General features: G+C 42.8%; 1 protein-coding gene across 2 annotated transcripts in view; it reads left to right on the forward strand.

The window, feature by feature from the left end:
- The window catches only part of RORA (RAR related orphan receptor A), an 808,767-nt gene that overhangs the window by 158,629 nt on the left and 624,016 nt on the right, over positions 1 to 26,122 (forward strand). The window contains exon 2 of one of the 2 annotated variants that reach the window (XM_069596318.1): positions 9,689 to 9,742. The exons of the other annotated variant lie outside the window; for it this stretch is intronic. Within the exon in view, the coding sequence (XP_069452419.1) occupies positions 9,689 to 9,742 (54 nt within the window). The remainder of the gene's footprint in view (positions 1 to 9,688; positions 9,743 to 26,122) is intronic. 2 annotated transcript variants of the gene reach the window in all.

Raw genomic sequence — 26,122 nt, forward strand, 5'->3', positions numbered from 1 at the left:
AATGGTCAAATGAAGAGGTTGGATTAGAATTAGTTATTTTCTAAACTTCTTCTAATGATAATACTTTGTAACTCTTTGAGCCGGTATTAAACCAACCAAGTCAATGATTTGTGTTGTATCATTTCCCTTAGGATTCTAGAATGTCCTAGCCAAAAGAAACCTAAAGAAACCATTGATGGAGATTGATTTATAAATTCGATTTAACATGTTAAAAAAAATACCTTACTGTAACTTTCTCTGAAAGAGCAACCCCATTGACATTTGCCCTTCAATCATGATGAGGAACTGGAAACATCTCCATTACTACCGAGACATATAGCACTTTACAAAATTCTGTTACGTCTGATTATCACAGAGCTCTGTGAAGGGACTGTTTGTTATGCCCATGTTTCAGGAATGATTAGTAGGTGGTAAAGCTGAAATCTAAATATGGATCTTCTGGCTCTCAATTCTCTAGAATTTTAGTTATTATTCCCCAGGCTAATTCTAACTAATTATGGATTATAAATTCTGGCTACTCTGTTAATCAAATCGGTTTTCAGCACCTGCTATGGGCCCCAGTCAGTTTTCTTTGGAAAGTAAAATATAACCAACAAAGGTATGGTACACTGAGAAATGATGAAACAAATCAGTTCATCATATTCAATAGCTGCAAATATATATGTATTTTTTCATCCCAAATTTGTAAATAATTTGAAAAATGACTCACCTTCCTGCCTTTTTTTTAATAAGCTGTATCTAGTTCATTTCCTTTTTCCAAATATAAATCCCTAAAGGTTAAGAGTATTCTTATTTTTAAGGCAATATGGAACAGACAAAGTTAGCCTTTTCAGGTATTTTCATGTAGTCAGGGAAGCTCACCAAGGGAGTGGGGATAAGATGGCCCAGTGCCCTTGGGCCTTTAAAAAACATCTCATGGGGGGTAAATGCTTTGATTCCCAGCAGAGCAGGAGGTAACAAATGTGAGGCTCTCCATGGTGCTTGCCAGAAATATGTATGTTCTGTGGGACAGAACAAGGTACTTTGAAGATTGGAGAATTCATCGGCCCTGTGTTCACTTTATTGCTTTCTTCCTGTGCAAAATGTCTCTGGACCCAGAGGGAGAAGCACCGGCCAGACAGTGAGGCAAATGACAAGTTGACAAAATGGTTGTAATTCTAGAAGCTGCAGTCCTCTCCCAGTCTCCCTATGTAGGGGTAGGGATGCAGCCGAAATCTGAAACAGCTCCCAGGAGAGCAAGAAGATACTGTTACTAATGGTTGGACTGACCTGAATTCTTTCCACATTTATTTGTGCCCGACGTTGGCATAAACATCTTAACTGCATCTACATGAACACCTCTGTTGACCAATGGTGAACTGACTAAGAGAAAGCTAGCCAAACCTCATAACTCTGCCCACCATGTGCAGGAAAAGCAGCTGATGTCGTATTAGAAAGGCCTCAGAGTGACACCATAAGTGTCTCTACTTATCCAGAGATGTAATGACACCAGGTGTGAGACAAGACAGCAGAATTCGATGCCACACTTGAGCCATGTGCTTTTTATTACGGGCAGATTTATGCAGGTTTAGACATGGTATCTATTTGCGTTCATTCATGCGTCTTCTAAACAAATGGTTCCCGAGCACCTGCTACTGTCCATTATCAAACGGGGAGCTGCCTTCCAGTTTCATACACTCTGGTAGGGGATGTAGGCATGCACACAGGGACTCAGTGACAGCTGCTGAGTTACGGGTAAGCTTAGGTGCTTGGAGAGCATCAGGGATGACTCATGCCTCTTGTGATGGAGTGGGAGTTTCAGTGAGAAATGGAAAGGGAGGTTCAGGTTGGGCTGAAAGAAAAATACAGGTTAACCAAGTGAAGTTTGCACGAGGTTCAGGGATAGGGAAGTGGGAGTTGAAACCAAGCCAAAGAGTTCCAAACCCTGGAGAAGTAAGAGAGGGAAGCTTTCAGGAACTAAGTGGCTTCCTGAGCTACCTGCAATGGGACAGGACCAGCCAGCTCCCTTCTTGCCAACTTTGTGCTGCCCTTAACTTTAATAGTCTTGGCCATGTGCTGGTCATGTGCTGACCCATTTCTATAAGATTGGCTTTCTCCTTCCTGCCCTGGTATAAGTACTGTCATCTCCATTTACAAATATGGACACAGAGTCTGCAAGAGTTCAAGCAACTTGCTCACAGATGCACAGGAAAGAAAGCACCAGAGCCAGGTTTTAGACCAAGTCTAACTCAGAACATGAGCTCTTTAGCACCTCCATCCAGAAGTGCCCCAGCCAGAAAGAGGGAAGCCCATGAAACCCAATAACCCACATTGTGTTGTCTGAGCATCTCCCCACTCCAGCTCTGAGCCAGCTCTTTGAGGATCAGAAGCAGGGTGATTCTTCAGGTAGCCCTCCCCTGCCTAGGATGGTGCAGGCACATTATACCTTCTCAATCGGTGCTTGCTAACTGAGGGGCTACTCTCTCTTACCCCCTTTTCTGTCCTCCTTGTATGAGTTTGGAAGGAATTCAACAATGATATTTATACTTGGGCCTTTTTTACGTAGCTCTTCTGAAACTGGGTACATGACTCAGTAGTAGATGAACGAGTGACTGTATGAGAAATTTAGCCACTGTTAAGAGACCCTTGAAATCTTCGTACGCTACTTAGTTATGCAAGTGGCATTATAATTGGAGAGTGTATCCTGCCACCAGGGGATTAAAGTCAGGCTTATGTCAGGAAAAAAGTTAGACAAACTAGATGAACAATGTAGAACTACATCTGAGATCTGGTAATGAAATAAGTGACTTACGTCTCTTTAATTGATCTATTAATAAATTTCCATTTTATTGCTTTTTTAAAAGGTGAGTACCTTTTATATGAAAATTTGAAGACACCATCTAAATGAACCGGTGGCATCATTTTTGATGTGTAGAATTCAGAAGATCCTTCAAGGTTATTGTCTTAAAATAGTCCTGGATTAGAGTTAGTATTTTTTTTTTTTTTTGGTACTAGCCAGGAGGATGATGGTAATACATATGCCATGAGTTAATAAAGCACATGGGATTTTAAATTTCATATCCTGGCCCTGCCACCAGAGAAACTTAGGTGAGTTATTGTCACGTGCACTCAGGGTTTTCTTGTTTGATAAAGGTGGATAAAACAGCTCACCTTTTAGAATCGTGAAGTGTACAAATAATATGTCAAGGGCATCAAGTTCTTTGCCCAACATGTAGTAGATATGTAAGTGTTTGACTCTATGAGATAGGTGAGAACACATACCCTCCAGATTGTCAGATTGCCCCAGTGCAGCATGTGCCCCATTTATGATCATGAATAGATTATAAAAGCTTGGACTCAGAGATGTGGATTCACATCACGAGCTTACAGCTATCACTATGACTTCTGTAACTTATTTACTCTCTCTGTGCATCAATTTTCTTCTCTTTAAAATGGGGATCATGGTTGGAGAGTTATTGTTGGGACTTATTGAGAGAAAGTGTTTAAAGCCCTTAATATGGACTCCATGCATAGTAAGTAGTCAATGCTAATTTTTATCACCTACGCTTCTGATTATCCAGGGGTTGCTTTACTAGGAAGTCAGTATCACTCGTTTGCTCTCGCCACTGAGGCTTATTTGCAAACAGGGTTGTACTTGAGTGTTATGAGGATGTGACCCAGCTACTCTGTGCAGAGCAGAAGTGGAGGCCCTCCCTCTAACCTCCCCCAGTGCAGGGGATGTACGTGCTGTGAGTGGGCTGGTTTCCATGGAAGGGTAGAGGAATGGAGGAGCTACCCAGCAGGGCGTGCAAAAGGCCTTTATGGAAAAAAAGAGATCTCTGGATGAAGTGGGATGAGAGACTTCAGAGAAGTATTAGGCATTACTTTTTAGTTAAGGGGCCTAACGGCACAGAAAAGTTAGAAAAGCGCATTTTGGAAAAGGAGATTTCCTTGGAAGGTCCACTTTCTTCCTAGATAAGCATGTAGGCATGTAGTTGGCAGTAGGTTTCTCAGTTGCTGGCGCCCCTTTCTTGGTCCCTGTTGCCATGACCTTGAGTGGAATGGCTGGCAAACTGGACAGTATGGGCAGAGAGTCGCTGCCTAAGTCCATAACCCTTTCTAGGTTGATGCATTCCAGAAGGAAGAAAATGATTCAGACTCCTTCAGATGTCATATATACCTGGGATGTGGGTGTAGAGAGATAGGTAAATAGTAAACAACTGAATTCAGAATTCAGTTTCCTTAAACAGTGTCATCTTCTTTAGGAATCTGAATTTGCTAGGTCATCTGTAATGGGATATCCTTCTAATATGACTTCTATTCCATTTTTTCCCCCTCTCTTTCTCTCTCTCACCCCCTTTCCACTTAAAACAATACATCTCCCTTGACCACACTGGTATCATCTACAATGAAAGATGGCTTTGACTGCTGACCATATATATACCAAGCTGTTCTCAGTTCTACCTAGCAGTGTCCTGTGCGTGGCAAGCTCTCTGCAGCATTTTCTGTGTTTAAGACATCGCCTCAACAAAATCCGTTTTAGATTTTTCCTTGCCTCTCGGCTGAATTACAGTCACAGTCAATGGGCCACTTGTGTGTAGTTCAAGAAGCAATTAAGGGCTCTTTTCTTTGAACAAGCGAGGGAGGGGGTAGAAAAAAATGATCATTATTTTGATGATTTTCTCTCTGTAGCTCAACAGTTCACAGATCTTTGATGCCATGAGTCTCAGCATTTAAACCCATTTCTATCACTGCCTTCTGCAGCCACTTCTGCCTGTCAGAGCGACTCCATGGAGGCCAAGGACTCGCAAGTCAGTAGGTCAGAGCCACTCAATATGACGGTAGGATTGTGATTAAACACAGCTGTAACAGCTGCTTAATGATCCTCGGGATCATGATGGTATCACTGAAAATTAGGAAGCACAGTCTTTGGAGACCCCCCAAGGAAATTTTCGGTCGCCACTGTAAGCCTTTTGTTTTATTCTGGGAGAGTTATCATAATCAGAATATGATAGTATTATCTTTCTAGGCCTGTCCACATGAATCTTGTCCATGTCTAGCTTCTATGTTTCCAAAGGCAGAGACTTTTATCTAACCTCTATTGCACTGGGTCTAAAACAAAGCTGAAGAGAGAAGCCACTTGAATGATTTTGTTAAGATGATCAGTGAATGCCCTCCTGGACGTGTCTCAAGAAGCATTTGGTGTGTGTGGACCAATAACCCAGGCCCTTGGGAGAGACGACTCACTACATATCAGTGGTTCTCAGAGTGGTCCTTCGACCAACAGCCTCTGCATCACTTGGGAACAGGTTAGATGCACATTCTTCCACCCTACCCTGGGAAACTCTGGGGCTTGGGCCCAGCAACCTGTACACTAACAAGCTTTCTTGTAATTCTGATGCCTGCTCATGTATGAGAAGCACAGGTCTACACACTTCCTGGCTCTTAAATGCCTCTGCAGACTTTCTTCTGTGGAAAGGAGACTTGGAATACCAGCAAGACTAGAAGGGTGAGGACTGAGCTTCCTCGAGACGAGGACATAGCCTTCCAGGGTGTTAACATGATGACTTCTGCCTTTGGATGTGTTAGGGCTGCCTGGAAGCCCAGTATAGTTCCACAGAACCATATGGGTGAAACTGGATGTTTCTTGCCTTGAAGAGAATGTTTTCTTGCTTCTCCACTGGGTATGCATGTTGAGGTAGAGAAGGGCACTGATTTCTTGTTCAAAACCAAGGCAGCAGTGGCGTGAAGAGAGAGGGAGGTTTAGACGTGAAAGACTTGGGTCAAGGAACTGCCCTGCTCTGGGAGCTTGGGGACTCTGGGAAAATCCATTAACCTCACTAAATTCAGGTGGACCTGAGTTTGCTCATCTCAAAGCCAGAGCTAATTATATCTGCCCTATCTGTTTCATAGGACATTCTGCTCAATTGAGAGACAGGTCAAGATGGGATTTTGCCCAAACTCACTCACTTCACTCAAATAGACTCCAAGATGAAGGTGCCCTACCAGCAAAAATCAGAGCTCAGTGGGGACAGAGCACTTTGGTAGTTTATTATACAGATATATTTATATATACACATACACACACTGTAGGGCTTTTCTGGTAAGGGGTGATAAAGACAAGGCTGAATCATGTTAATCTAAGTGAGTCCTCCCATCTCCATTTTGTGGTCAGACTCCCCATCCCAATACCTACCCACCCAGCCCAGGCATGAGCAGCTGGAACCCCAAACCTGTGACCAATATCAGGGTGTGAAGACCAGATAAAGGCAGGAACCTGAGTTGAGTCTTCTCCATCAGTTCAGTTCAATTCAGTTGCTCAGTCGTGTCTGACTCTTTGCGGCCCCATGAATCACAGCATGCCAGGCCTCCCTGTCCATCACCAACTCCCGGAGTTCACTCAAACTCACATCCATCGAGTCCGTGATGCCATCCAGCCATCTCATCCTCTGTCGTCCCCTTTTCCTCCTGCCCCCAATCCCTCCCAGCATCAGAGTCTTTTCCAATGAGTCAACTCTTCATATGAGGTGGCCAAAGTACTGGAGTTTCAGCTTTAGCATCATTCCTTCCAAAGAACACCCAGGGCTGATCTCCTTTAGAATGGATTGGTTGGATCTCCTTGCAGTCCAAGGGACTCTCAGGAGTCTTCTCCAACACCACAGTTCAAAAGCATCAATTCTTCAGCGCTCAGCTTTCTTCACAGTCCAACTCTCACACCCATACATGACTACTGGAAAAACCATAGCCTTGTCTAGACGGACCTTTGTTGGCAAAGTAATGTCTTATCCATAGATGCCAGTGAAAGAGAGAGGTGAGCCTAGGAGGCTGTGTGAGAGGACAGCAGTTTTGCCATTGTGATCATGCCCAGTGGCAGCCAGGCTCTCACCCATCACACTGGGCGTGCCCCCATCACAAAGCCAGATTTGAATCTGCTTCTCCAGCATGCAGCAAAACCAAGCTGCTGCTGCCGTGTTGTGGTGAAGGAGAATGCACTATTTATTACAGGGCACCAAGCAAGGAGAATGGGCAGCTCATGCTCAAAAGACCCAAACTCCCTGATGGAAGGGTTTTTAATGGAAAAGAACGTGTGTGTTTATATATATGTATGTGTGTGTGTATATATATGTATATGTGTATATAGTACATGCCGGGCACATACATGTTTGAAGAACATCTTAAGACACCCTCTAACTACGATTCCACAGGACCATCTCTGTTTAGCAAATCAGAAGTGACATGTTACACAATGATAATCTATTAAATCTCTCTTAGAACCTCCCTTCAAGGTGACTTTGAAGAGTGGAGACACTCTTAAGCCTGCTATCTGAGGTTATTGAGGTATGATGAAGAGAACCACCACCCCCCACACGCGACCCGCTGCCCAATTCCTAAGGTTCTCAAACATTCTCAGCTCATGGTATCTTTGTGTCTCAGGAATTTTTTCACTCCCTAGACCAAGAAGAATAGCAACAGTTCCATATATTAATAGTTTCGAATTACTAGTAGCAGTGTCTGCTACTGACAGAGACTGTGCTACCCTTGACTTTTTAAAATATCCCATGGCTTTCTTGTGAATTAGTTGCAGTCTCACAGCTTGGGAACCATAGCCTCTACCTCACCTGAAGCAAAGGAGAAGGGTCTTCAACACTGAGAAGGACTCTACCACCTTCATGACATTTATCTGAAATAGTCCAGTAGATAATGAGGATTTTTACTCAAAAATGGGAAGGTGATTTTGGTGGAAAGGTGATTTTGATAAATTGTAAGCAACTGGTAGACATGATCTGTTTCTTTAAAGATATTTCAATATCAATCAATTCCAGGTCAAGAATTCCTTTGGACCCATTTGTAAATGTGCTGCCTTTAGTTTAGAAGCAGTGGTTTCTTTCTGGAGTAACAGAATAATTGCCTATATATCATGTATATTTCCATGTCTGTATCATTCAGTGGACCTTTGACTACTTCAGAGCAGAGTCTGGAAAGAGTAGGTGCTCAATGTATATTTTCAAATTACATTACTCTTTTTACGAATGGCTTTTAGATCAAAGTGTGTTGGCATGACTGTGGAGGTCCTGGTGGAGCTTGCTTTGCTTCCCATGATAATAGCAAGCAAAGGGAATGCAGAGTCTTAGCCACTGGACCACCAGGTCTGGTGTGAAGTCACCCAGTCGTGTCTGACTCTTTATGACCCCATGGACTGTAGCCCACCAGGCTCTTCTATCCGTGGAATTCACCAGGCAATAATGCTTCAGTGGGTTGCCATTCCCTTCTCCAAGTCCCTTAATATTTGCTTTAAGTTGGATACCTGACAAATAGAGATGAGAGTTTTTCTTGGGGCTCTCCACACGTCTCTTTCCCTTTATCCCCTAGGCCCAGTATCATTGAAACTCTCTTGGGTTAAGAGAAGTTAATAGCCCTGCAACATAAACAGTGGTGCCGTTGGTAGGCAGTTCATGCCATTTGAGCAATCTGAAGCACTGAGCTGTGCCCAACAGTGCTGCAGGGTGGTGGGCCTAGACAACATTTAATACCCATTCCAACCCTGAGATCGTCTAGGCATCTGAGGTATGAGCTGTTCATAGTCCTGCGGGGTCAGTGAGTGTCTTGGTTTTAAATAACAGGAGCAGTAAGGAAGCTTGTTGTGATAAATGGTGCACCTGCATACTGCCTCACCCTTGCTTCAGAATCAAACAAGAGTCTTTTAGCATATGAATCTCAGAAAGCTGTTCAGAGGGCCATGTAGAGCATAGAAGCAATGGGAAGGCACCATTTCCAGGTCTCTGCCAGTTGTAGTTCAGAGCACAGGTGAACTGCCTGCTCGGTTTCAACTCCTTTTCTGCAGTGTTAGGAAAAGATGCCTTCGATGGTGGAGAGAAGTGGATTGGAAGCCATACTTTTAAAAAAAGCCTTCCATTCATTTGCTGCAGAACTGCTTTGGGCCTGCCCAGACGTGGATTCCTGGAATTCCAATGGAATGGAAACACTGAACATGTGACATTATTCCAAGACTTTTACTATGGTCCATACCCTGTTTTGAGGACTTTATGTGTATTAACTCATTTCAAAATAGTATTAGAACCAAAAAGGAAGATGCTGCTTCTGTGATCTTTCAGTCTTCTTTAAGGTCATATGGTAGCCTGAGGTAGATCTATAACTTGACCCTATTCACAAAAATACTATTTCCAGGAGCAGAGCACACTTTATAAAGTAGATAGTATTGATAAGAAAGTAAAAACAATATCACTTACTTTTTATTAATCCAAATGTGCAGAGAAAAGACCCCATTTTGTACAAAACTTCATTCAGGTTCTTTTAAGATTCAGTTCTAAATGTTAAATGATCAGCCTTTTAGGAGGGATTTATTTGAAGGTCCTAGAGGAGAAGGAAATGGCAACCCACTCCAGTGTTCTTTCCTGGAGAATCCCAGGGATGGGGGAGCCTGATGAGCTGCCGTCTGTGGGGTCGCACAGAGTCGGACACGACTGAAGCGACTTAGCAGCAGCAGCAGCAGCAGCAGCAGACGTATGTAGTTCTTGGGACGGATGATCTCTTCATCCAGCACTTAAAGTTAAAATCTTTGTACTTTAATGATTCGTAGAGTAGTTTGAAATATAGAAATGTGAGTGATTTTGCTCCTATCACTGTGGGTATTACCCTGTGTTCTAAAATCATATCATAAAAACATAAACTTACTACTCTAATCTTGTAGGGTTATCCATGCCAGTGTCCAGTGAGGGAACTGAGAGAAGGCGGCATGATCCAGGTAATGATGTTTTTTCATGAAAAGCAAGAAATGGAAATGTTCTGGCTTTTTTTCAATAACATGTAATTTGTAATGTTCTTCCCCTCATTTATAATCCTATCTGTGTATAAACAGTAATTTGCTCTTATAAACATGTACTGTACTAAGAGTTCTGTGGGGAGCAGTTGGTGTTCGTTATCTGTGACATCATGAGCATTTAAAAAACAATAATTATAAATATCCTCTAGAGTGAAAAAAAAATAGTGGAAAGAATTGGAGAGTCTGTCTAGAGACTTTCTTATTGCTCTGTTTTTGTCCTGCCTCCACCCCAGTTACTTTGAGTTTGGATTTGCTTAAATCCTACAAAACTCAGTGTAGGTGTTACCTACTGCAAAGCTCGGAGAATGTTATGGTTTGGAGAACAGTATTTAGTAACATGACTTCTTTATATCTGAAATAAGTTGCTGTTGTTAATGTTGGCCTTCCAATTCTGAAATTGAAAGAATAAGCCGAGGTTCCTTTGCCTGACACAGTAAATTGTGGTTTGTTTGCTTTCCTTTGTTTTTTAAATCCAAGGATATACCAATGCAATGAAGGTTTGTATTTCTCTGAAAGATCTGAGTTACAGAGAAACAGTTAATTCTAGTAATAGAGATTAGTCTATGAAACACAAGCAAAAGGATCCATGTATCAAAGGCATACTTCAGTTTCATAAAATTTACAGAGTGGCGTTTCAGCAGAGGAGACCATTAGATTACTAATGGGATACTTAGAAAGGAAAAGAGCAAACTTAGAGTGTAATCTGAATATATGAACTGCTTATGTTCTTAAAGTCCTATTTGTACCATTTTTTGTAACTTGGAATGCATTCCCCTGTAGGAACTATATTTTGCTTGCTTTTGGGGCTCCCTAGCTAGCTTATGAAAATCTGTGTTAAACATAATGTAGTAACATGGTTTTTTAGAAAGAGAACCGAATTAGATATCAGGCGGCCTTGGGTTTGGGTCCAGACTGGAGCACAATCTCTCTCTATGGCCCTAGGCAGGGCACTAAACCTTTCAGTGCTTTTGCACATATATAAAATGCAAATGCTGAAACCCAGTATTGGGTATAGAGTAAACATTCAACAAATGTTTGCTGAATGAGTGAACAAGTGAGTAAGCCTATATTTTATTTCTGTGGGGAAAAAAATCCATCCAAAGGCTGTCAGACTTTTACAGCTTCTCTGGTATCACTGTGGAGACGGCAGACCAAGTACAAAATCGGAAACTTCTTAAAGCCTTTCATAGCCATTTATGGAGTGTCCAGGTCACCTCTGTGTGCCTGGTGGCTGGATATCTAACCATGTTAGCTCCAGAGGCAAGGCCAAAGCTTCATGGAAACCTTAACAGGCTCCCATACAAGGAGAGGAGGCACGGCAGGGGTGTGGTGGCCGTTTGTATATTTGACTCAAGAACAAGTTGCGTGTTTGCAAATCAAGGACTTTGTGTTTACTTCTCCCTTTGTGAAATGTGACTAAAGTATTAAAAATGTCTTGATTAGAAAATATGTTAAATATATATTTTGATGGGAGCAATGCATTTAAAATAATGAGAAGGAAGAAAAGCACTTAAGAAAAATGAAATGTGTAGTGTTATACCCAAAAAGGAGCAAAAAGACGCAAGGTATTCTAGACTTGGAGGCAGCTCATTCTGATTTTGGGAATGGACTTTCGGTTTATTTTAATGTAACCCCTGCTTTTCTAATTATAGTCGTTTGTTCTCAAACAGGCACTGGTAGAAGCAGTTTTAAATCTATTTTCTATTTCAGTAGGCATACCTTCTGAAAAACCCCTAAAATTTCAAGAGGAGCTTTTTCTTCTTTTCTTTTTCTTAAGCAATTGCTGTTTTGTGTGTGTGTGTGTGTGTGTGTCTGTGTCTGTGTGTGTGTGTGTGTTTTGAGCTCCAAGGGCTGACAGCTGTTCTAGTCTTGCTTGGGGATTTTTTCACAATGTGGATTAATCAATGTTATGAACTGGGTCCGTGGGGTTTTGGGAATGTAATTGGTTTCAGATGACACTTTGCTAGTCAATCTGTGAAACAGCCGAATGTTGACACAGCTGAACAATTCCAGCTGTTTCCACTCGCCCCTTCCTCTTTCCTTGGACGCTGCATCCTCTGCCCTCTCTCATTGTGACTTTGCTAAACTAATTTGTTATCCTTTCTGAAATTTCTTTTTGCTTTTCTGTTCTTTGGGACATCAGGGCTCCTCCTTTATTATAGCTGCCACCCAATTTTATTTTGCAAAACTTCTTTCTTGGCTTGCATAGTTTTTTAAGGAAATAATAGTTTTACCATTTAAGTTCCCTTTTTATTTGTGGTGATCCCCTAGTTTGTTTATTTAAAGGTGCAGAGCACCAAATTAGGCTTTGCACAAGTGCTTGGATTCTGTGAATATTTGGTTTCACAGTTGCTTGATCAACCTTTATTTTTAATTACAAGAGACATTTCCATTGAATAAACAATACAAACCATTAGTTTCATTCAATGTATAGTTATGTTTGCTACCGTGTATCCTTCTGAAACTATGAGAAGAGATTCAAGTGTCAGTATTGCTGCTAGAAAGATGCATGATTAGAAGGGAGGAATCCAAAAAGGACCGATCCTGAATTATGTACATTATATTAACAGTTTATATACTGTCAGGGGAAATGGTTTGTAAATTGCTTTCAGTGGTTTTTCATTATCAGACTAATTTCTCTTTGTTTTTTCAAGAGTACTTGTTTCTGCATCTTACTCAGTAGGGGAAAGGCTTTAACTGTTTGGGTGCCCAATATAATTTTGTTGCTTTATAGGGTGATGGGCTGTAAATCCAGGGCTAAGTGAGCTAAACTGAGGAATAGGACTGCACAGATAGGCACATGCTTGAGTGTGGTCATTCCCAAAAGCTAAGACTCTTGATGTGGGTGAGGTAATCTCATTTTTCCCAGAAAGGTCTGTATTGACTGAATGACTGACTCAGGCTTACAGCACAACGGGCAGCACTTACTCTGCCTTGCTTGCAGATTTAAATGCACAGCACAATGACATACTCCTCGGAGTCAAGGCTAAGATGTCAAAGAACCTGGAACAATTGAGCAATTGTCATGAGAATTTGGTGAATAAATGCAATTGACATAGCACATTTTTCCAGATATGTCCTCCTCCTCCAATTGTTAATGAACATGGTATCAGAGGAAACAGTCTCAAGGGTGGAGATTATCTTAGAGACAGGAAACAATGGGTAGATAGACAATGTCATTTCTTTGCATGAAGATTATAAACAGTACAGGCCTCTAGACGCTGGTCCATTTGTTCACTTTTATGTGAGCTTGTGTGTAGTGAAACTTCTGGATGTAATAGTGAAATACTGATCTGACATGAGCCACGTGTGCAGAAAAGAAGCAAAAGAGCATATGTATAACCAAAGCACATGGAAAAGCTAACTCAAACTGCACTTGGAGGTGAGCAGCCAGAATTATAGGTGATAACCCAGTAAATGGGTTTACATGTTACTGCGGACAGTTCTCCAAAGATTGACCAAATTGTGGTTATGGTCCAAAAGGCAGGCTGGGTGTAATTGTGGAGGGTTTTGGAATCCAAATCAAAAGCATGTCTCTGGCCATTTATACTATGATCTGCAGCTGGACCAATATACCTTAAGAACAACCTAACGAAGCCAAGGAAGGTTTGGGAAGGGATAAAGGAGCTAAGGAATTTTAGATATACTGCAAGAGCAAACGGATGTATCTGATACCCTTCATCTAAGAAGTTGAGAATGGGTGAGATGAAGGTTTTGAAAATGATAAAGAAGTTCAGGCACTGCTCCCAAGTTGTTTTAAATCTTAGAAATTTCTACAGTTCCACTTCTCTGCCAGGAAAGGGGATGGACAGATGACGTTTTAGTTTTTCTTGCTACCTGACGGTGAGGTGAAGTGCAGAAGTCTCAGTTTTGGTGGTGATGGTTGCTCAGCCACTCACATGGTCTCCCCAAAGCTACTGAAAATGAGTCTTAGAGTGCTTTTCACAGAAGGCATCACTGATGTCAAGAATCTGGGGAGGCTGTGAAAACGGCACATCACTGGACTCCACAGTAGAACTGCAGAATCAGTATGGAGGGAGAGGGTCTGCATTTTTAACAAGCTCCCTAGGTGAATCTTACACACTCCAAAGTTTAAAAAACCATAAAGTTTGCACTAGGATTTTAGGCTAAGCGGGAAGTGCCAGGTTACAGCACAGGTATAATGGGATATAGCTCCCCAGTTTAATATAAAGCCAATAAGAACGGGCCATGTAAATGTGCCCTTTGTATTGCCAGGTATTACAAAAATAAAGAGCTGTTCAAATATTTGGTGCTAAGAAGGTGCAGACTCAAATTACCTGGACAGCATTCCTAGGTGGAAACTGTGGCTCCAAGGAATGAGAGTTGTTTTTCTTTGTGATTTGATGTGCCTTAGTGCCTTTCCTTTCGGAATGTGATTGCATAATTGTACACAGGCACTCCCTCCCTTGAGGCAGAGGGCTAATTACATAACACAGCTGATAGGCCCCATCACACTGTCCTCTAATTATGGTTTATGAAATGTACTGAGTTGACCTTTGCCATCACAGCTGCCCTGAAGGTTGACTCCAGGATGTTATGTCTGGAAGGGGTTTGAGACATTATCCAGCAATAACTCTACCAAAGCTTATTCTGAAGCTAGTGGAAGGCCCAATACAGAAAGGCAGTTCAGGACCAGGACTAGAAGTTGACTTTCCCAGTGTTTTCCATAGTTTAACATCTAGGCCAACATGTTCTTACTTTATTTTGCAGTTTCGTTGTTGTTTTGTTGTTGTTTAGGCACTAAATTATGTCCAACTCTTTTGCCATCCCATGGACTGTGGCCCACCAGGCTCCTCTGTCCATGGGATTCCCCAGGCAAGAATACTGCAGTGGGTTGCCATTTCCTTCTCCAGGGGCTTTTCACAGACCAGGGATCAAACCTACGCCTCCTGAATTGGCAGGTGTGTTCTTTACCACTGAGCAACTGAAGAAGCAATACTGGCTTATTTTTTACTGTTCTCATAGGAAACTCAGTTTGCAATCACTTAAGATTCTTAAGTTGAAAAGGTATCATTTAATGTTCCTACTCTTTTATACTCATAATAGTTAATAGTTATTGATCACATGCCATGTGCCAGACAGTGCATTAAACACTTGATATACATTAACCATCTCAGCCTCTCAGCAGGCCTATGAGGGTGAAGATCCCCATTTTAAAGATAAGGCTTTTGAAATATTGAAGATTTTCCAAGGACATACAACTAGTAAATAGGAGACCAAAGATTTCAATCAGGCCAATCTGATTCCAGGTTATTATTTTATTTTACCAAACTATTAGTTGACTGTGTTGATGTACAAAAATTCTCTTTTGTACAAATACAAGGCCAGGGAACATTATCTGAATTACTCTTTACATTTAGATAATACAATATAAAGTGTGCTCAACATTTACACCAGGTTCTGAATGGCACAACTTTTGCATTATCAGGTTGCACTGATAGAGTGTAAATACTCTAGTGTTGTCTCATGGGGCTGTGGCTGTCTTCTCCCTGCCTCCTTCCATGCCCATCTTTCTTAATAAGCTTCCTTTTGGTGAAATAAGACAACCCATGATGAAGGGAATCTCTTTTTCTGTGGAACTTGAATTTCTATTTAGGGACAATAGCAGCTCCGCACATGAAGACATTGGATACGACACTCGTTAGTCTCTAAGGGGAGCTTTGTTGTCGGCAGTGCCATTGAATAGCGTGTCATGATTGGTGGGCTTTGTGTGGCCACCCGGGTGCTCACAGATGTGTCCCGCCGGTCAGCAAGCACACCAGTGAACGTGTCTGATCTGAGTGCCCACTCCTGACCTTTTTACATTACGGTCTGTTTGTGGATCTTTGTCTCAGAATTTACCCAGGCTTTGTAAATTCTGTTGCTTTCAGATAATTGTGATAAATTAGAAGAGTCCAGTATGGAAGGAGAGCTCACTTGAAGTGGGATGCTTTGTTTTACTTTATCACAGGCTTTTTGAAGGGAGCATGTCCTCGGACCTTGGTAGTAAGCATAGAAACACTCACCCTCAAGGATGGAGACTATTTCCCTGTAGACACAGAACTCCTATCCCTGCCCTACGTATGAGGGGGATGGAAGGGGATGCCACTGTCATCACTCCAGGTAGCAATGCCACGGGGATATCACATGCACAAACACATGCGTGAAATGCACCTACTGCCTGCAAGTGCCTGAAGGCTGCTCATCGAAGAAGCAGTGGTCACAAACACGCAGAGCCTTTATCCAGGCCGTTCCCTCTGCCCGAAGTGCCCTCCTGGATCTTCTCCACTGAGTTTACTCCTCCTTTTCTCAACACTCTGCTCCAGGTCTCCTCCTCTGAGACCTCTTCCCTGCCTCCATCCCGACCAGCACAGCCCCTCCCCACTGCTCTCTGCTGACCTTGGTAAGCTTCTGCAGAATGCTGGTTTAGAGTGGTTCATATTCTTAAGCAGACCTGATTTTCAGGACTCCCAGAGGCCTCTCCAGGGGAACACCAGTCCAGAGAAATGCCCCTTTCCAGCCAAGGGAGCAGAAGTAATGACTTTTCTTTCTTTCATTGGTATCTGGGCCACTTGTTGGGTATAGAGTTGGGGATCATCAGTATGACTGGCTGGAAGCCACTGCATGGCTCTCCTGAGGCTTTATCACCCAAACCTCACACCTTTTCTCAGAAAGTAAAAGGGGTGCTTATTCTGATTTGTAAGTTCCACATGAGGTGAATCAACTGTGCAGCGCTGTCGAGAAGCGGGAAGTCCCTAAGAACAGGAGGCCTTAGGGAAGTAGAACTGGATCTTGAGGAGAGGATTGAGAAAGACACAAGAAGTGGGAAGCATGGCCCAAGGTTTGGCCAAACACAACAGCAGCAGTGTTGTGTGCGCAAGTGACTTTGTCCCTGCTGTTGCTGTGGCATTACCCTGGTGCCACGTCAGGATTTAGGAACTAAGTCCTAGTAAAAGGAGGACAGTGCCCTTGGTGCAGGGTGCTGGCTTCACTTCTAGTATTTCTATTTAACTCATTAACATTTATTTATTTAGTGTTGGGCTTCCTTTATAGCTCAGTTGGTAAAGAATCTGCCTGTAGTACAGAAGACCTGGGTTCGACTCCTGGGGTCGGGAAGATCCCCTGGAGAAGGAAATGGCAACTCACTCCAGTATTCTTGCCTGGATAATCCCATGGACAGAGGAGCCTGGTGGACTCCAGTCCGTGGAGTCACAAGAGTCGGACACGACTTAGCGACTAAACCACCACCACCACCACCATTTATTGAGTACCTACTGTATGCAAGGTGCTGATGCACTGATGCATAATGCCTAACTCTTTGCAGTCCCCTTCTGCCCAGCAGCTAAAGCAGTAGCTTAAATTTCCTTTAAACTCTTGAAATTTAGAGAAAGGCTATGTAAATTTGAATTATTTTCAATATAAGTGTGATGAATAAATCATAAAGGGCTTATGCATAGGAAGGAACCTTAGTCAGAGAATGACACCTTAAGAGTGAAGAATGAGACAAGAAGGCTGTGTACCAGGTGCCACCCACACCCAACAACATCAACCATGCTGCCTGTCCTCACACACGAGAGATACACGTATACCTGCACCTTGACTTCACTTCTTGCCTTGTCCTTCAATGCCAAATTCTGGTTGGGGGCGGAAAATAGCACCTCTTTCCACATAAAGACTTTGGGGATACCTGCCTTTAGATTCAGGCTGGATATTTAAATTACCTAGGATGCTGGATTTTAGCCATTTGCTTGTTTTAATAAAAAGAGTTAGGTGATATGACCACTGATGCATCCTGTTTCTCCCACAGGCTGTTGGGATGGAAAGGTGGAAACTCCAGAGACAGAGGCCCCGCTTTCCCTGAGCAGCTGAGCAGTCTGTGACCAAGGGAGGTGACGGCAACTGGGGATGCGATTTCCTCATTTCCTCCCCTGCCGTGGGTCTCATGGTCTCCACACTGCCTCCTGTCCTGAGGCGTAGGGGAAGGCCCCTGTCAAGTGCCTGCTGTTAGGGTGGGTTGTCATGGTAACCACTTGGGGCTGGGCCAGGGAGAAGGGGCTCCTACAGTGCATTGACGTAGACAGAGTACCATGGGGAGGGGAAGTGGGCCAGGAGAACAGTGAGACAGGGGTCTGGATGCCAGAGGACCAGCGAACATGATTATCACGTGCTCACTTGACACAGCATGATGCCAGCTGTGGTTGGGGGAGAGCCTGGGAAAGGTGAAATCTGCCTCTCCCTGCAAGGAATTAGATTACAGTCTCTTCACTCACCAAATGTAACAGGTACCTCTCTGGAGCTATACTCTGCAATACGTGATTCGGATTAATCAGATAGTAATATGGACATCTGCCTCCTCCTGCCTCCATGGAACTAATCATTGGGTGGCACTTATCAGAAGGGCATTGTTGTTTTTTTTTCAAATGCAGGAGGGTTTTGATCCATCTTTTATATTTTATGGACTGGTTTATTGAATGTAACCAAATCCCCTTCTCTTGATTAGTTATTGGCTGCTCAAATGAGAGCTTTGTGTCTACTTTAAGTTTTCTCTTTGATACCATCTGTCCTTGGCTCAGCTTTTCAACTGATCCCTATTAAGTTAAGATCGCTCAGTCATGTCTGACTGTTTGCGACCCTGTAGACTATATAGTCCATGGAATTCTCCAGGCCAGATTACTGGAGTGGGTAGCCTTTCCCTTCTCTAGGGGATTTTCCCAACTCAGGGATCGAACCCAGGTCTCCTGCATTGCAGGCGGATTCTTTATCAGCTGAGCCACAAGGGAAGCCCTATTAGGGGACAGGTAAAGAAAACTGCGATGAAGAATCTTTTATTATATGCCATAGGTAACCGGAAATCCTGAGCTCTGATTTTCCTATGAAGGAAAGGTTTCTGTTGATAGAAATCAGAATGACATATCTCAAAGCAGATATTGAATGGAGTAAGGAAGGTAACTGCAAGCTTCCGTTCCTCCAGACACAAACATGCAATCGCTTGTACAATGGGCTTGTAGTAAATAGGCACATTTGAGTAACTCTTTGGTGGGTTTCTGTGGTAGCTCAGTGGTAAAGAATCCGCCTGCCAATGCAGGAGTCACAGGTTCAATTTCTGATCTGGGAAGATTCCACATGCTGAGGAAAAAGTAAGCCTGTGAACCACAACTACTGGGCCTGTGCTCTAGAGCCCGGGAGCCACAAGTACTGAGCCCACACGCTGCCCTCGAGCCTGCCCTCTGCAGCAAGAGAAGCCACCACAATGAGAAGCCCACACATGACCAGAAAATAGCCCCCTGCCTGCTGCAACTAGAGAAAAGCCTGCACAGCAATGAAGACCCACTGCAGCCAAAAATAAATAAATTTTAAAAAAAGAATAACTCTTTGGTAGGCAGGGAATCAGAAAGCGAACTGTCATTCAAAGCGCGAGAAATAGGATTTATAGCTGAGTAAGCATCACTCTGAGGTATGCAGTGAACATCTTTTGAGGTCCGGTGGTTCGGGTGGCCTGCATTTTAAGTGTTTCCTTCCACAGGCATGAATCTTGGTTGTTCTGACTTCCTTAGAACAACTAGATGATCTTTTCCTTCCTGCTGCCAAGATGGAGGCACCCTTGAGGTTCAGTTCCTGGCTTTTTTAACTCCTCTATGTTCCTCCAGGCGAGGAGTGTGTCCTGATAGAGCATTCATCTGCACCTTAGAAAGCAAAGGATGCCGCTGACAGACATTAGGAAGGAAGATGCAGGAGTAACAGGATATTCCTAGTCAGGAGAAGGCCCATAGTTATGAAAGAAGTCAGAGACAGCCTCTGTATCCCCAGTGTCCCCATTAGTCATGACTATGGACATGCTTTGTCACTACAAACTCACCTGATTTTTGACAGCTTCATCATTCTCCAAAGAGTCTCCTGTACTTGCTAGTATTTTTTGAACACCTGAACTCTTTTGTGTCAGTTGTTGTGCTTCCAAAACTTGGAACAGATGAAGGCAAGTAAGATGCAGGCTTTGTCCTTGTCTAGACTATCGTCTAATGGACAACACTGACTAATGATGATGCAAGGTATTTTATCTGGTTAAAATACAAAGTGATGGACCCTGGAAGTCAGGGCCCAGTGACCGTGAACTCTGTGTTTCAATGCTGTCATTATTCTTCTGGTCTCAGCGTAATCACCCCGTTATCTACAAGTTTGTCCTCTCTTCCCAGTCTCACCCTTTGATATTCTATTCGTCTGCAACCTTCCTGACTTCCCTAAAATCACTCACCTGGCTCTCTTCTGCCACTGCCTGAAACAGGGCCTTTCTCCCACTTACCTACATCATGTTCCTTGTTTCCTGCCCACGGACCAACTCCCTTCACATCCATCCCAGACCTGGCAGCAAGAGTAATGCGCCTTCAGACATGTCCTTCCTCCTGAACTTCGTCTCCTGCACATTTAGCCATTCAGCAAACAGCTAAGAGGCGCGGAGAAGCCCTGGAAGCTCCCTGTGGCTTTGGGGATGAACTCTGAACCTTAGCCCAACCTCCTGTCTGGCCGCACCGGGCCTGTCTGATCTTCATCTCCCCTCTCTAAAAACGGACCCTCCAAGCAATGCTTTCTCCTTCCTCATACCTTGTCCTCTCTTCCTCTGTTCTTGCCGTTTCCTACCAGGGCGCCAGATCCACGCCACCACTCCCCGCCCTCCCGCAGCCTACCCACCCCCACCCCCCCAGCCATGGTCCAGTTTCAGTTCTCCTCCGTGAGGCCTCCCTGACTGCCCTAGCCATAAGGGGGCAGAACTGAAAAACAGAAAACCCACTATCCAGTCAGGAGCAATCCACACTCATGTAAGAAGTGCCCATGAAACCCTTAGTACCTAAATCTGTGACTGCATCTCTCCTTAAACTTTGTTCAGAACTAATCAGGCATCCTTCAAGTTTCCCCATCCATGGTGGTCTATTTTAACTAGTGTTTTGGTTTGATCCATGAATGAAGAGAGAAATTTTCAGAACGGTAGAGTCCCAAATGTCTATTATTAGCCTAATGACTGCTCTGTCAGTGATGGATCCTGAAGGTGACCTTGTACAAATATCAATGTCTTCTGTGTGGTTTCTTCTCCTGTGTTTCTGGAATTAAGGAAAGTGACAGGGGAGAGAAACTGGAGGTTTCTACGCGTGTGTGACTCACTGTGGCCCTTAGACACTAGCTATGGGGATGCAAGAACATAGGCATCTTAGAGATGAGCATAATTATTTGTTCTTTCATTATTATATGACAGTGTTATGAGCTGACTCCAGATTTCATGTGCTTTCAGTTTTAAAATGCTTCTTGACATCTGAAGAAATGCTGAAGGCACTTGCCTTCCCAACAGAAAATACTAAACATGATCATTCTGAAAACTGCCAGCAGAAAGATTAAGGTGGAGTGTGTAAGGGTTTGAAGTCACGTGTCCATGTATTTCTGCATTTGGGAGCTTGGCAGTCAGAAATAATGTGCTTTGTCTTTCATCCTGTCTTTCCCTTTTTTACCTAAATGTTAAAAAGCCAGGCATAATGAAGTGCATAAGATTGAAGGAGAAGTGGGTTGAAATACCTTCCTTTTGTGTGGAGGATCCGGCGAACTCGCTTAGGCTCCCTTCCTCTCTGCTTCGCGCCTGTCGAGACTAAGGAGACCTGGCAGCCGGAGATACCCTTGGGTGTTCAGGGAGATGGTTGAAGGCAGGCGCCTTTGATGTGCTCACCTACCAAAAATGTCACAGCACCACTGCTTCTGTTGTTTCACATTTAATGTGAAAGATTCACTAAAAGGTTAATTTCCAGTCTTGTCAAATATAGATTATTAAAGGCATTGTTGCTTTTCCGTGACATACCTGGAAAAGTCAGGGGGCACAAGGGAAGGCAGATGGAAAGATGGAGCCAAGTGCTGTCAGAAGCCCTCTGGATGCCCACGTCAGGGGACCTTTATCTCCACACAGCACAAGTAGTGATTGATGACTCTCTTGCAGGAGGAAACTGGAGGGGTGACTGCCTTTCTTCATGGTTGTTGTTTGTTGTTCAATCACCAAGTCCCATCCAACTCTTTGCAATCCCATGGACTGCAGCACACTGGTCTTCCCAGTCCTTCACTATCTCCTGGAGTTTGTTCAAACTCATGTCCATTGAAGCGGTGATGTCATCTGACCATCTCATCCTCTGTCGCCCCCTTCTCCTCCTGCCCTTAATCTTTCCCAGCTTCAGGGTCTTTTCCAATGAGTCAGCTCTTTGCCAAAATATTGGAGCTTCAGCATCAGTCCTTGCAATGAGTATTCAGGATTGATTTCCTTTTGGATTGACTGGTTTGATCACCTTGCTGTCCAAGGGACTCTCAAAAGTCTCCTCAGCACCACAATTCAAAAGCATTGACTCTTCAGCATTCTGCCTTCTTTGTGGTCCAACTCTCACATCCGTTAATGACCACCGGAAAAACCATAGCTTGACTAGACAGACCTTTGTTGGAAAGTGATGTCTCTGCTTTTTAATACACTGTCTAGGTCCATCATAGATTTAGGCCTAATCTCTTACAGGACTGGTTTTGGTAACTATTTGTCATTCTTTGTCTTTACTCTGGGGTACAGATTGCCCGTATTTTTTTAAAAAAGATTTTTATGTTTCTATTTGTTTTGATTTCTAGGCCTGTGTTTAAATGACAAAAACACCAGATTGAAAGACGGTCCATCTGGTATCTTTGGCTTTCAGAAAAGCCAGTTTGAATCACATCATAGTTGATCCAATGGCTGGAAAACACATATTTACTCAAAATATGGTTAATTCAATGTCTCTGAGTAATCCTAGATTTTGTTGTCTTGGATGGATCAGGCTTTAATTTCTCCCCTTCTTGTCTTCAGTTTGAGAGTCATTGTGAATGACAAAAGGAACATGGGATTCAGAGAGACCCAGACAGAAGTTCTGGCTTTTCTATGTGAGAGCTTTTGCCCTTGGGCAAGACACTTAATCTCTCTGAACCTTGTTTTCTTCATCTGATACAAGGTTGTTGATACCTACTATAGGATTTAGGCTAAATCAGAAAACTCATATAAAACTATCTAATGTAGGAGCCAGCAAGTTAGTGGTTTACTGTCCAAAACTGGCCTCCATTTTCTTGCTTAGTTCTTTTATTTTTCTGTTTTCCTTCTTAGTATTTTTCTTTTCCTTTACTTTTTCCCCCAAAGATAGTAGTAGTACATGAATCTTTTAATGCAATTAAGTTGGTAACATTAATTGAATATTTGTTGTTATAAACAGTATGATTTTCTGAGACGTTGTATTTGAAGTACACTTTTTAATAATAGTGCAGTTACCTTGAACTTGAAGTTTGGAGTTAGGGCTTCCATAAAGGAATACTTCCTGTCAAGAGGTATTTACTTTACTAGATACAGAAGGGAGGAAGAATGCCCTGATGTTAATTATTTAAAGCCACTTTTTCTAAAAAACATTTCCCAAACCCAAATGATTCTATTTGTTGCCTATAGACATTAGCAGTGCTATTCTACACTGTCATAGACATGGTTCAAAAAATACAGGAGGGGACATTTTGATGGGCGGTAATATTTCAGGATGATCAAACTTTTCTGCCTGTGTGCTTTGTTTAAATTTTGTTTTTAAACACCAGCCAGAATCTGTGAAGAAGCCTTTTTCTTTCTGAATTTATTTTTTATGGTGGACCTAATAATGGCCTAGCAGATGACCTGAATATCTGAAAACACCTTAAGAAGCTGAAACACCTGCACATATTGCCAGGGACAAGGTAGGGGAGTAAGTAGGCAAAAATATGGTCTTCGGGAAATGAAGTGATTTTCTGCTGAATAGCGTTAGGTGCTCTATAAACAGAAGCTGCAAAATAAATATTAATCCTCACAGTGGCCCTGGTCACTCAGGGAAGACATGCTTGCTTCAGGAACTGCTCTGAGGAATGATGAAGGAAAATCTGAATGAAAACCAACCCAGAAAACATATTAAAACCCAGCATATGAAACTTTACTACAGAAAGGGTAAATTCAGATTTCCAATCTTTAATTTTTTTTGCTTTGTTTTTAATTAATTTTTACTGGATTACAGTTGCTTTTACAACATTGTATTAGTTTCTGCTATACAGCAAAAAGAATCAGCTGTCTGTATAAATTTATCCACTCTTTTTTGACTTCTGATTTTTTAAAAAGAGAACTGGGAAGGAGCAGAGAAAGCTTAGGATGATCAGGGTGGCATAGATAACTGAATGAACTCAGACAAAGTGCAAGGCCATGAAGACTGTGTCTTTGTGTGTGTGTGTGTTTTCAAAATTGAAGTATAGTTGGTTTCTCAAAGAGCTGGACACAACTGAAGTAACTTAGCACAATGTCCATAGTTGATTTACAGTGCTTCACATACACAGCAAAGTTTTTCAGTTACATATAAGAATCTGAAAAAAAAATTATGTATTATTTTTCAGACTTTTTTCCATTTTAGGTTATTACAAGATATGGACTATATAGTTCCCTGTGCTAAGGACCACAACTTATATGGAGAAAAGTTCATGGGAGAGTCAGTCATTACTTTACCAGTACAGCCCAGAGACTTTGGCCTTTTTCGTAAACAGTGCGTTGTTTGATGGTATCATTTTCCCATACTTGTGCTTCAAGTTTCTCAAAAATAGAGTATTTAAAATAATTACTGATAAATATGTAAGCACTCAGTGGAGGGACTTTATTGGAACACTGACTATTGATGGGAGCCTAATTCAGAAGGGCAGCTGTTTGTTCCTTTGTTTTCAAGACTTGATTGAACTTGCTACAGTGTCGCTTTTGTTTCGTTTCAGTTTGGGGGCTGTGAATCATGTGGGGTCTTAGCTTCCGGAGTATGGAACCCATACCCTCTGCATTGGAAGGCAAAGTCTTTACCACTGGACCTCCAGAGGAGTCCCAGGGCAGCTGTTTCTTAAGTCTTGGTGGGATGAGAAAGACACGGTCCGGGGCCTCTCATCGTGATCCTGGGCCCCTAGCCTCGTCCACATTACCCTTCGTTTCCCTCTCTGTGAGGAGATGCTAGATATCGTCTGAGGCATTTCAGAACTAGAATATGGCTGTGCCAGGTGGTGAAGGCAGACTCTTCTGCGTCTAAGGAGGATAGTTGTTTGGAAAGCAGAAGTTCTTCTCAGTTGTTTTCAGGGACTCCAAGAGACAGCCCACTCCAGTATTCTTGTTTGGAAAATCCCATGGACAGAGGAGCCTAGTAGGCTGCAGCCCATGTGGTCACTAGATTCGTGACCACAACTGACCACGCGTGTGAGCACACACAAGGAGACAGCATAGTGGTAGTTATTTTTCGCTTCCTGCATTGCTCTTTCTATTCCTCACCTGATAATAATACATGACTTCTTGTCTTCAGGGGAAACTATATACATGTAAAAGCAACAATTAAGCATGAAGATGCTAAGTCCATCCTAAACCTTGCCGTTTGTTCATCACCATCCCTTTTGCTTTTTTTGCCTTCATGCTCAACCCAAGTGGGTTTGCTTGCAACAAACTGCAGATTTCCAAGTCACACCTACCACCCAGCAGCTTTGGGATAAAAATGTCATGTAGTCTATTTTACTTTGAAAGGATTCCTTTTAAAGAAATAATTTTGCAGGAAACAGAACAACTCAAGCAGGCTGTTCCCTACTCTCCCTTTTCTATAAGTTTTGAAATTCTTTGAAGAAGGAAATCTTCCCCACGGATGCAATAGGTATATTATGCTTTGGGAGTGTTGAGGGCACAAATGGGATTTAAGCATGCTCCACTGTCGTGCAGATTGAGGAGTGCCTCGAAGGAGCACATTTGTCTGAACACATGCCTGACTCTTATTCTACTTGTTTTCTGGCTACAAAAATAACCATCAGCTGTGCTGTCTCCCCATAGCCCTTCCAAAAGGGAGAAAGCAAGAATTTTGTTTCCGAGAGCCATTCTCAAAGGTGGTACATCCAGCTTTGTTGAAGGCGCTCTTCCCCAGACACAAACTTCAGAGCCAGCTGTGATGGGAGGTCCAGGACAGTGTCCATGGGTCGGTCTGTGTGTAACTGCTTAGAGTCTGCGTGGTGGCTGTCATGAAGCTGTGTTCCCAGCAATGACACTTCTCCCTGAGCTTTCTCTGAAGCAGAGAGGTCACCTGTGCACAGGGAATCTGTGTCCTTTTTGTCAGCGTGAGTCGGTAGGCCACCATCGAGTCTTGGGGGAAAAGGGGGCTAAAGCCAGATTTTTGTGTCCAAAAAAGAATGTTTTCACAGCTGACAGCTGTATGCAGAGAGTAACAGTCCACTTCGATGAGCATTTTAAAATATGAGGATTTG

The sequence above is a fragment of the Ovis canadensis genome, chromosome 7, assembly GCF_042477335.2.
Source record: "Ovis canadensis isolate MfBH-ARS-UI-01 breed Bighorn chromosome 7, ARS-UI_OviCan_v2, whole genome shotgun sequence".
Taxonomy (NCBI): Eukaryota; Metazoa; Chordata; class Mammalia; order Artiodactyla; family Bovidae; genus Ovis; species Ovis canadensis.